This window comes from Euprymna scolopes, chromosome 2, assembly GCF_053919585.1.
Source record: "Euprymna scolopes isolate OS-2025 chromosome 2, ASM5391958v1, whole genome shotgun sequence".
Taxonomy (NCBI): Eukaryota; Metazoa; Mollusca; class Cephalopoda; order Sepiida; family Sepiolidae; genus Euprymna; species Euprymna scolopes.
This window is the reverse complement of record NC_136483.1, coordinates 126,747,629-126,760,182: the sequence shown is the minus strand read 5'-3', so window position 1 is coordinate 126,760,182 and position 12,554 is coordinate 126,747,629. Positions and strand designations below refer to the sequence as shown.

Sequence of the window (12,554 nt, the reverse complement as noted above, 5' to 3'; positions counted from 1 at the left end):
CTGGGTTCTTTTTACAATGCTGTATCATATAATTCTTGCTACATTTTTGCTATTTGTTCACATAATGACCTTGTGTGGAGTTAAAGTCAGAAAAAGAAACTGAATGAAGACTTTCTTTCCACAAGATTATAATGATATGTCATTTAACCTAATTCCAGAATTTACTTCTCTTTTGATAGCAAAAAGTGTAAAACAAAAAAACATAAGTTGTTAAAAAATAGACAGTGAAAGCTGGAAAAAAAATCTTGGATACATTATTGATTTGCAATAGAAACACTGGCTGACAGTTTCACAATAAAAGAATAAAATTGAGAAAAAGTAAAGACATAAAATTAAAAAAAAACTTTTTCAAGCAGAGGGGAAAAAAGAGTAAAAAAGATAAAATATAAGAAAATATAAAAGGACAAAAACAGAATTGCTTATACAACCTCATATGATTGGCAATAAATAATTTAATGTATATATTCTGGATTATATGAATTATCATATTTGGTTTAACATCCATTTTATATGCTGCCTTTTAGAAATTGACTTCCAAGTTAACCTATACCTAGTTGTCTTTATTTATCCCTCTTTCTCCTAAGTCCATCACTTTTTCTCATACCCTCCCTAGTCTTCCCCCGACCCTTCTACCTCAATCACATTACATCTACTAACTCAAAGTCTCATCTTCTGTCAACATAGCGATACAAAGTCACCTGTTCTGCACACATCTCACACTCTTCAGATTTAATCTTCTTCTGAGCCCACCATATGATCCTGTCTTCAAGACCTGCATAACGCATCCATTGTATTACTCTCATATCACATCTCAATGCATCTTCAATGCATTGCAGAAAATTTTTTTAGGGGGGGGGGATATATTTCTTCTTATTTTTCCTCTTCTTCCTTTCTCTTGAATACTGCTGTTGATGTTGTTGGTCATGTGACTAATTTCTGTCTGTTGATTGATCAGCGCATTACCGCGTTTTGTAATAAATTTCAAAGCTGAAGATGGCAGTTCAGAATTGAGTTCGGAAAGGAATTGAATGGAGTTCAGAGTGGAATTGAATTGAGTTCAAATTGGGACTGGCATGGAATGGACATTCTAAATGTGTTGACATACTATTTTTTCCCCATCTAAACAATACGTTAAAATGTTGAAGCGATTGCATCTAAATTACCTGATGTATTTGTATGTTGCAGAGAGAAATCTATTTCAAGGGAAACCAAGAAATCTGTCAAAGACTTGCAGTTAAATATGATGCAAAAATACCAGCTTGGAGGAGAGAACACACATGTTGAAAATATTCTCACTAGGAGAAACATGGTTTTTTTGAATTGAAGATTGAATTGAAAGTGTCTATCTCTAGATATTTTCTTCTAAGGCCTGCAGAAAATGGACACGTCTCAAGCTGGAGTTTTTCTAAGTCAAAAGAAAAGAATACTTCTATTCAGTCTCATAATCTGAAGGTTGTGACTTAGATACTTACAGCCAGCAGCGCAATCACAACCACCACTGCATGATGAAAGCAAATCAGATTCTGAGATCAGTGAGCATTGCTCTATTACGCAGTGATTCAGATTTAGCAGCCTCCCGGCTGACACAGTAATTCTCAACCCTTACACTGCTGATGAAAGCACATGTGAGGATGAAGCTTGCATTGTTCCTCTTCAAAGAAGTGCCCGGTGAAGACGATCACCACCTCCGTGCCCTGTCTGTGATAATTAGATCAGAGGGAGTGTAGGGAAAATTGTAGAAATCAAGAAAAGCATCTGTGCGTGGATGTGTTATGTGGAATCAAGCTGCCAAAGGGAGAAGGGAATCAAGATGGCAGCGGCCACAACTTTTATAACAATGATCTTGCAATGTGCAAAATCTCACTGTGATTACATAAAAGTAGGCTGCGGGGAGAATGGAGATGTGCTGTTGTAGGAGAATCCTTGGAGACTGTTGTTGCGTGTTACTAAGTTACTTTGCTTTCTTGCCTTTTTCTTTTCTTCCTTTTTGTGTTACAGCTAAATTATCTAACAATCTTTACATTTTTTCTTACAAAAAACAAAGCACTTTTTTTTCCACAAAATACTTTATTTTTTACTGGCACATATTTAATTTATACTTTTTTTGGGGGGGAACATTTTTGTTTTTTATTTATTTATTTATTTTTGCACAAAACAAAATTAAAATGGAACTGACTTTCACATTATACCATAAAGAGGCGGGGGGGGGGGGGGGGTAATAGTTTTGACCTATTGTTAAAGGTAAGCTGCCATAAATTTGGGCGATTCTATTTATAACTATGCATGATAAGAACGAACCAATAACATGCTAAACCAGCTTTCTAAAACAACTGTTTCTTGTATAATTCTCCAGCAATATCTTGTACATGTCAAAAGAAAAAAAAAACATGTTTCTACTTTTTTTTTTTTTTTTTTTTTTTTTTTTTTTTTTTACAAAGGCATCACCACATTATCAAGGCCCAGAGGCCACTCAAGGATAAGGGTTAAAGAGTGTACAGTAGAAATTGGTCAATATAGTAATCATTAGTAATGAAAATTTGGTAAATTTAATAACTTATATGGAACGGCTCATCAAGAACTTATTTACTTTAGACTTGAACACAACCATATTGTAGTCAGCCGGAAAGCAGGAAAACGGAAGACAATTCCACAGGCGTGCAGTTCTAAGAAAGAAGCTTTGTTCATGGAATCTACGTTTAGGTTTAGCCACAGATAAAGAGTGGGGGAAATTATTGATAGTGTTTACAGCTAGACGAGTGTTTCTTGTGAAAGTTTTATCTTATGATAATTAAATGAAATCTTTGCCTTGGAAAGTTTCCCTAAATGAATTTATGTTGACATTCTATTTGCTTAGAACTAGATTTTTATATTTTAAGAATGATTTTACACGGAATAAAAACAAATTTAATAAGGATGAATATCTAAATTTACATCCTATAGATTTATTTTTAGAGATATTTTGTATAGCGGCCATTATACCAGTCCATGAATAAAAAGAGTGAATACTGCACTGTGTGTCATTCATTGGAGATTTAGTAAAAAAAAAATAAGTGTTTACTGATTTCTACTTTTCTTATCAAATATGTTTCTAGAAGAAGAAAAAAAAAAAAAAAAAAAAAACGATTTACAGTATTTGAAATTCATATGACACTGATATCATTCAAATTTTATTAAAATGGAGATTTGGTGCCTATAATTGAAACTATACAGATTTCTAGCTATTTTTTTCTCATTTTCTCAATTTTATGAATTTCAGTTTATTTTATTCAATTTATTAATTCAAACTGAGCAAAAGATTTATTTAATCAAATCATTTCATACTCAAATTAATTTCTTGGCAATGTTTTTTTAGTATTTTACATTGTATAGAAACATTCTTGGACTCTTGAAAATGGAGTCATGAAACCAATCTCTGACAGTGTTATAACCATGAATTAAAAATTTTTATTTTTTGGGTTTGGCTGATTTAGCACAGCTGATTCGGTGTCAAATTAGTATGTTGTCATAGTCAAAGTTTTTTTTATATATATTTTTAAAATTAATTTAGTAAATGGAGATATGTTTTTCTTTGAATAAAACTGAAACAAGCTGAGCATGTAGGGTCCCCCTTCATGAGTGAAAAATTTACTTTCACCATGACTAATGTTTGTGCAAAATTTAAAAAAAAATTCAAGCGGTTATTGAGAAAAGTGCAATCAGAAGAATGGACAAACGATTTTGAAGCAATTTTACCCCTATAATGGCCCCTAGGAGTGCAACCATAGTTATCTTGGAAAACTGTTCTGGCAAAAATTTACTTTTACCATGACTAATGTTTGCAGAAAATTTAAAAAACATTCAAGGTATGGTTATTGAGAAAAGTGCAAACAAACGAACGGATGAATGGGAGTTAATTAATAGGTCCAATCCCTCCTTTGTTGGGGGACCAATAAAAATTATTAAAAGAAAAAAATTTAATTTGATTAAAAAATAAATGAACTTAAAAATAACCATGTTTATTTAAAACACAACACAAAAACAGACAACACTCGGTCGTCAACAAGATTATATTTTTATATTGTTTTTTTTAATTTAAAAAAAAAAACATTTGGAAAATATTTTTTTAAAAATTAATTATAAAATAACTAACCAGAAAGAGATTTGCAAAAATGACTTTTCTTAAAAACAGTTAAAGTGATATATTTTCATACTGTTTTTCTTGGTTATTTTTTAAAAAGTTATAAAATCTTTATAAAAATGCTGACTGGCTTGGTCAATGCTGAATTACCCCTCCGTCGAAAAAGCCACGCAGAAACGTCCTATTCCCTTAGAATGTATTACTCCAGCTTTCACTGATGATTTACTTCAAAATTATATTCATGGTGGAGGGAGGTACGGAAAGAAAAAAGAAAAATAATACTTACTCCAAGCCTGTCGGGTTCTACTGCTAATGTTCGAGCGCTTCCACTATTATCAAATAAAACCTCTGTGCAGCCAAGACGTCCTTCCACAGCCACTACATCTGAAATAAACAGATAGAAAATTTAAAAAATGATGAGGAAGAGTTAAATTTTAGGGGTGAAGTGTATATATGTATATATAAAAATTTGTGGGTCTAAATGTACAAATAAATAGACAGCCACCATAGTAACCATATGTTCAAAATATTGCAGATATAAATTCAGCTCTATAGTAAAAGTATTAGATCTATCAGAACTATTGTAATCTATATATACAGTAGTGTCCAAAACTAAGGGACAAAATTTTCAAACCTATTTGTTAGAAATAACAACTGAAAAGCTGAAATTTTGACAACATCCATAATAACTAAAATTTAAATCATTTGCAAAGGATAGAAAAAGAATAACATTTATTTTCAAAATACAAAACGTCCAAAGGAAGGGACAACATTGAGAAAAACAATACAAACACTAAGCTATATTCAATTTTTTTTGCTTTCTTCTAATAAGTCTTACTTAGTCATTTGTAAATGTTGCATCAGCTGGCACCATGGCGAAACGCCAAAAAGTTGATTACTCTGTGAGACAAGCTATTGTGAAGCTACACAAGGAAAAGCACACCATTAGAGAGATTTAAGAGAAAGTGAAACGTTCCAAGAGTATTGTGGGCGGGGTTGTTAAATCCTACAATGATACTGGCAAAATAGTTAGTGCTTTTAAAACCGGCAGACCCTGCAAAACTTTGGCAAAAGATCGAATAATGCAGCGTATGTCATTAAAGGACCATTTTAAGTCTGCGCAGGAATTAAAAGGGTTATGAATAGTACCTGGTGTGTTTATGTGTCAAGACAGACTGTTTCTAGATGACTGCCAGAAATAGGGCTTTTAATCAAACCCCAGGGAAGTTCGAAGAATAAGAAGAAGAGATTAGAGTATGAAAACATGTATGTAATTTGGACATATGAAAATTGGGCAAAAGTATTTTTCAGTGATGAAAGCAAGTTTAATTTATTCGGAAATGATGGAAAAACAATGTAAAGAGACATACTGGTGAAAGATTAAGTGCAAAGTGTACTAAGAAAACTGTCAAGTTTGGGGGCGGAAGCGTCATGGTATTCGGAATGCTTTCTAGCCAAGGTACAATGCCTCTTGTTCAGTTACAAACTTGTGTAAATGCGCAGATCTATAATAAAAACATTGTTCAAGATCATGTTGTGCCAATTATACAGAATTCAGGTTTCGATAGGGCTACCTTTATGTAAGATAATGCCCCATGTCACAAAGCAAAGGTGGTAATGAGTTACCTTAGCGAGCAAGATTCAGAAATTATGGATTGGCCACCACAAAGTCCTGACTGAAATTCAATAGAAAATCTTTGGAAGACCTTAGGAGTGAAAGTTATGGAAAGAAATCCCACTAACACAGAGGATTTGTGGGTGAAGCTTCAAGAAAAATGGTCTAAAATTAGTATCGAGGATTGTCAAGAACTGATTCATTCTTGTCGTCAAAGATGTGCAGCTGTCATTGAGAGCAAGTGCTCATTTACTAAATATTGATTGTACATGTCTTTTTATTGTTTTTTGACTGTTTACATTGTTTTTCTCAATTTTGTCCCTTACTTTTGGACATTCCTATTTTGAAAATAAATAAATAATTGTTATAATTCTTTTTCTATCCTTTGCAAATGATTCAAATTTTAGTATGTTATTATGGATGGTAACAACTGCCAGTTGTCATTTCTAACAAATATTAGGTTTTAAACTTTTGTCCCTTAGTTTTGGACGCTACTGTAAATATATATATATATATAGAAGTGAAAATGTTTGTGTCTGTCTATCTGTCTGTGTGTGTACATTTCCTTACACAATAACTGTCAATTTTCGGTCTACAGACTTGAGATTTGACATAAGAGATATTGAGATTTGGGAAAATCTTTTTGATTAGTTTACGGCCAAAAAATTGGCTGTTAAGAAGTCAAAGTTCAACGATTTGACCCTTGAGAACTCTATCAAACACCTCCACCAATTTTGGGTCTAAACACTTGAAATTTTAGATGTAGGTTCTTTGGATATGGATCAAACTTTATAATTTGATTTGAGCTCAAAACGATAAATGCTAAGGGGTCAAAATTAGGGTCAAAGTTTTTAAAAATTGAACTCTGCAGTCTCTAGCAAATTACTTAGACAATTTTTGGTCTAAATATTTGAAATTCTACACAAAGTGTATTCAGACTTGGGCAAGCTTTTTAATCGATTTTTGCTCGAAAATTTGGCTGCTAAGGGGTCAAAGTTCAAAAGATTTTACATTTGCGGTCTCAAGCAAACTATTAAGCCAATTTTAGGTCTAAACTTTTGAAATTATACATAAAGAGTATTCAGACATGCAGGAAGCTTTTTAATCAGTTTTTGGGCGAATGTTTCACTGCCAAGAGGTCAAGGTTGAAAGAGTTGACCTTTGAAGATTCTACCAAACTCCTCCCCCAATTTTGAATCTAAACTCTTGAAATTTTAGATGTAGGTTACTTAGACATGGGGCAAACATTTTAATTTGATTTGAGCCCAAAACAATAAATGTTAACGGGTCAAAGTTTTAAAAAATTTGACGTCTGTGGTCTCTATCAACTTTTCTCTATGGTAGTTAAGGAAGCCTATTATATAGAAAGGCATTACCATACATATTCACATTTTTTAATATATACATACATGCATAAAGTTATGAACAGTACATAGGGTCCGAGCTTCTCAAAGGTTAAATCATTGAACTTTGACCCCTTAATCACCAAATTTCTGGCCGAAAACCGATCATCGATTTTCCCAAATCTCAGTACCCTGTATATCAAATTTTGAGTCTGTAGACTGAAAATTGACAGAGTTATTGCGTAGGGAAATGTACACACACAGACAAACAGACACTTTGACTTTTCTAGATATACATATATATATATACTAGCATTTCATCCCATTTAATTAAGGCTAGACAATAGAAAGGAGAGGCTGACTTTCAAAAATATCCGCGAAAAAACGACCCCCCCCCCCCGTGTAAAAAAGTGCCCAGTTGAAGGTGAAGAAATTAATGCTTTTAGCCAATTTTTCGATATTTGTCGTCTGTAAAACTGTCACCTCTGTCGAAAGTTTTAGGCAGACATGCAAACATACATTTATATATTGGTAACTAAAAATTTTCAACTCAAACCGATTAAAAAGCTTGCCCTATCTCTGAATACCCTTTATGTAAAATTTCAAATGTTTAGACCAGAAAGTGTCCGAGTAATTTGGTAGAAACCGCAGAGATCAAATTTTTTTAAAACTTTTACCTCTATTATGAACCCTTAACATTTATTGTTTTGGGCTCAAATCAAGTTATTAAGTTAGATCCATGTCCAAGGAACCTATAACTAAAATTTTAAGTCTTTAGACCCAAAATTATTGGAGGAGTTTGGTAGTTCTCAAAAGGTCAAATCGTTGAATTTTGACCCAAATTTCTGGCCGAAAACGAATTAAACAGATTTTCCCAAATCTCAGTACCTTGTATATCAAATTTCGAGTGTGTAGAATTAAAATTGACAGAGCCTCAATCAATAAATGTTAAGGGGTCAATAGGGGTCAAAGTTAAAAAAAATTGACCTTTGCAATCTCTACCAAATTACTCAGACAATTTCTGGTCTAAACATTTTAAATTTGACATAAAGGGTATTCAAAGATAGGGCAAGCTTTTTAATTGGTTTGGGTTGAAAATTTTTAGTTACCAATATATAAATCTATGTATGTATGTATGTTTGCATGTCTGCCTAAAACTTTCAACAGAAGCGACGGATTTTACCATATCAATATTGTTTTTAAGTTTGACCTTTCAGACAACAAATATCGAAAAATTGACTGAAAACATTGATCTCTTCACCTTCAACTGGGCACTTTTCTACAGGGGGGGGGAGCGTTTTTTTCGCCGATATTTTTGAAAGTCATCCTCTCCTTTCGATTGTCTAGCCTTAGTTTAAACATAAGTCACTTCCGGTGTGGTGGTGGTCATAACAGCAAAGACGTCAGGTTTTTTGCCCCGTTCTTTCCTCCTTCGCGGTACTCTATCAAACTCCTCCGCCAATTTTTAGTCTAAACATTTGAAATTTTACGTAAAGTGTATTCAGACATAGGGCAAACTTTTAAATCGGTTTTTGTCCAAAAATTTAGCTATCAAGGAGTTAAAGTTCAAAATAGTTGAGGTTTGCGGTCTCTAACAAACCATTCAGTAAATTTTTAGTCTAAACAAATGTTTAGACTAAAAATTTACTGAATGGTTTGTTAGAGACCGCAAACCTCAACTTGGACATGGATCTAACTTAATAACTTGATTTGAAATTGACAGAGTATAGAGAAATTTTACATAAAGGGCATTCAGACATGCAACAAGCTTTTTAATTAGTTTTCTGACGAAAATTTGGCTGCCAAGAGGCCAAAGTTAAAAGAGTTGACCTTTGCAGACTCTACCAAACTCCTACCCGAATTTTGGATGTAGGTTACCTGGGCAGGAGTCAAACTTTTTAATATACATATGCACATAAAGTTATGAACAGTACATAGGGCTCGAGCAAAGATGAGCTGAACTGCTAGTATATAAGTGAGAATGTGTGTGGGTTTGTGACAACACTTCTCAACCTATATACTTAATGAATTTTTGATCTACAAACTTGAAATTTTGTATATATGGCATTTAGACATGTGGAAAACATTTTAATCCATTTTTCTGGAAAAAAGAGCTGCTAGAGGGTCAAAATTAAACATTTCGCTAAGTTTCAAAAAATCTAATGGATGGGGCAATTTTTTGCAATTTTGGGGCATTTGTGACCCCTTTTGAGCTTCTGGGAACACCGACTCTCAGTGAATACGGACAAACGGTTTTGAATTTGAATTCAGCACCATGGAAAACCACTATATAGACATACATATCAAGTTTTTGAGTAATATGAAAAAGAGCTCCAAAAAGGCATTTTTTTTTTAGCTCTAAAAGTCCCAGAGGGATGCGAACCAGAATTTTGCCAGGCCTACCCATACCGAATTTATATTAAGAACAATGGTCTCTACATTTTGACCAAGTTTCAGGAAAATCTAATGGATGGATCAAACACTATGGGGCAAAAAGTGTAATTTTTGGTCATTTTTTTTTTTTTACCTCTTTTGAGCCCCTGGGGACACCAAATCCCAGTGTAAATGGATAACGGTGCAGTTTCAGGCCTTAACACATGTATATTTGAGTTGACTACAGTGAAAAACCACTATATAGTAAGGCATATCAAGTTTTTGTTGAGAAATATGAAAAAAAGAGCCACTAAAAGTCCCCGGGGACACAAACCAGAATTTTGCCAGGGTTACCCATACTGGATTTATATTAAGAACATGGGACAAAAAGTGTCATTTTTAGCCATTTTAGAGCATTTTTTACCTCTTGAGCCCCTGGGGACACAACGGGAATTTTTGCAAAAAAAATTATTATACTGTGCACATCTATTTAATGAAATACAATTTGTGGCAACATTTCAAGAAAAACTAATGGAGGGTTATGTGGCAATCGAATCGTCTGGACTAATTGACGCACGGATGCACAGATGCCACTGAAAAACATAGGTCCCTCTGATAAATCAGGGGACCAAAAATTGGTACATGGAAGTGATCAGATTTTTATCTGTCAGCTGTTTCATGAATGCACATAAGCGGCTCTGAAACATGACAGCTTCTTTATAAGTAGAATAAGTAGGTTTGAAAACACTTTGTAAAAATCGTGTCAAGTTTGTTTAACGATTACGTATTAGATTCATTGTTTGGTTTGGGTTTCGATCTCAGCTCGAGTATTTTTGTGAACTGTTTAGAAAAAACATAATACTTGTACGTACATATCTCAGTTTCTGTATGAATCAAAATATAATATTTATGCATATTTTCCGACCAAGCAACACCATACTAGCAGCGGCCTGCTAGTATATAATTTATTATAGAAAAATAATAAAAATATCAAAAATTGCGAAAAATAACAGGTACGGGGGTGCGTGTAATATAAGTATGTGTATATGATGTTGCTGAGAATGCGTTCATATCTATATCTACTTTAGATATATCATGGATATGTGAATGTACATAAGTGTGTATCTATGTAGATGTTTGTATATGTAAGTCTATATATATATATATATATATATATATATATATATACACTAGCTGAACCCTACCATGCATTGCTGTGGCTCAATTTGGTGTAATGGAAAATTCTAATAAAAAGAGAAAATGCATGTTTCTTATATTCTTAGTACAGCAATCCACCCCAAAAAGTAAAATGAAAAAAGAATGGTACTCTTGCAGAATTGGATCCAGATCCTCGGGAGTTACCGTCAATCATGGCTTCGGCTCGACCAACATTCAGTGGATTAAGTTGAAAGTTTTTTTTATTGTATTCAAAAATGTGAGTTTTTAATTAATATTTGGGGAGGGGGGGGGTACTATACACAGATTCGAAAAAGTTGTCCAAAAACGAATAAATGAAAGCAAAGGTAAGGTAAATTACGTTTCTACCTAACTGGATTATTTTTTAGTGTTTTTATTTAATGTAAAATGTTTAATCGGCTCAAAAAACTCAGTGTTTATCGATGTATTTGAAAAAAGACGAATGTTCGCGGACTCTGTTGAATACGTTAAGTTTGGGAAAATCAGTTAAAAGCTATACAAAACAGTGTCAGACACCCACTGATTATATGTTATTGTGACACAGGCTGACATATTCAGTGGGTTTCTGACAGAATTTTGTGTAGTTTTTTAGTTTTAAATCATTTTCCCAAACTTAATATCATCAACAGTGTCCGCCACCATTTGTATTTTTCAAACCGACTAAACGTTACAGTAAATATAACAGGTTTGTATTACTAAACAAAGAAACGAAAACGTTGTTGAAAAATAAATATAACAAATAAATGTTATCAAAGGCAAGATAAGTTACTTTTCTACCTAACTGGATAAGATTTTAGTGTTTTTATTTAGTATAAAATGTTTAATCGGTTCGAAACATATAGTGTTTATCTGTATATTTGAAAAATACAAATGGCGGCAGACTATGTTGAACACGTTAAGTTTGGGAAAATGAGTTAAAACTAAAAAACTACACAAAATACTGTCAGGAACTCACTCAATATATGTTACCGTGACATAGGCAGACATATATTCGGTAGTTTTTAACAGTACTTTGTATAGCTTTTTAGTTTTAACTCATTTTCCCAAACTTATGTGTTTAACACAGTCTGCCACCATTTGTAATTTTCCAATATAGCAGTAAATGCTGTGTTTTTCGAGCCAAATAAACATTTTACATTAAAAAAAAACTAAAAAATTATCCATTTTGGTAATAAAGTAACATATCTTGCCTTTGATAATATTTGTTATACATTTATTTTTTGAATCTATGTGTACAGTAGTACAAACCCAATAAAAACACTAAAAATTATCCAATTAGGTAGAAAAGTAACTTATCTTGCCTTTGAAAATATTTACTTGTTATATTTGTTTTTGTTGACAACTTTTTCAAGTCTTTGTGCAAATACAAACCCAAAGGTGGTATTTTTCTGTCTAATTTTATTTTTGGTACTGCGCTTAAATTTAAATTTCACAATATCCTTTTTGGGGGAGGGTAATTTTTTTACATTAGGTTCACCTGCACAATTTTCGATTATGCTGAATAAGAAAATCTCATTTAAAATTTGCAGAGGCAAGTAGTTTTCGAGATATAAAGACCTGTACTATGCACTATAATTCACTGGCGGCCATGAATAAACACTCCCAACCTCCCCCATATTAAGAACGGCTTTTGGAATAAACACCCTCCATGCCTAACCACGTGTTTTAACCTTTTACCTGTCTTTCGTCTGTTAAAAATGGCTTTTGGAATAAATACCACCATTCTCCCCATGTTAAGAACGGTTTTCGGAATAAACACTCCCAACCTACCCATGTTAAAAATTGTGAAGGTGGACCTAATGTGAAAATTTACATTTTGTTTTTTTTAATAAACTGTTAGCTGAAAGCACAGAATAGTGACAAAACACCATCCCCTCCCCTTGGTAAGAATGGCTAAAAAAAATAATGG

General features: G+C 33.0%; 1 protein-coding gene across 3 annotated transcripts in view; it reads right to left on the bottom strand.

Moving 5' to 3' along the window:
* The window catches only part of LOC145295982 (E3 ubiquitin-protein ligase RNF123-like), a 911,347-nt gene that overhangs the window by 788,518 nt on the left and 110,275 nt on the right, over window positions 1-12,554 (bottom strand). For all 3 annotated transcript variants that reach the window (XM_080141948.1, XM_080141929.1, XM_080141938.1), the window contains exon 4: window positions 4,404-4,501. In XM_080141948.1, coding sequence (XP_079998074.1) covers window positions 4,404-4,501 — 98 coding nt within the window. The remainder of the gene's footprint in view (window positions 1-4,403; window positions 4,502-12,554) is intronic.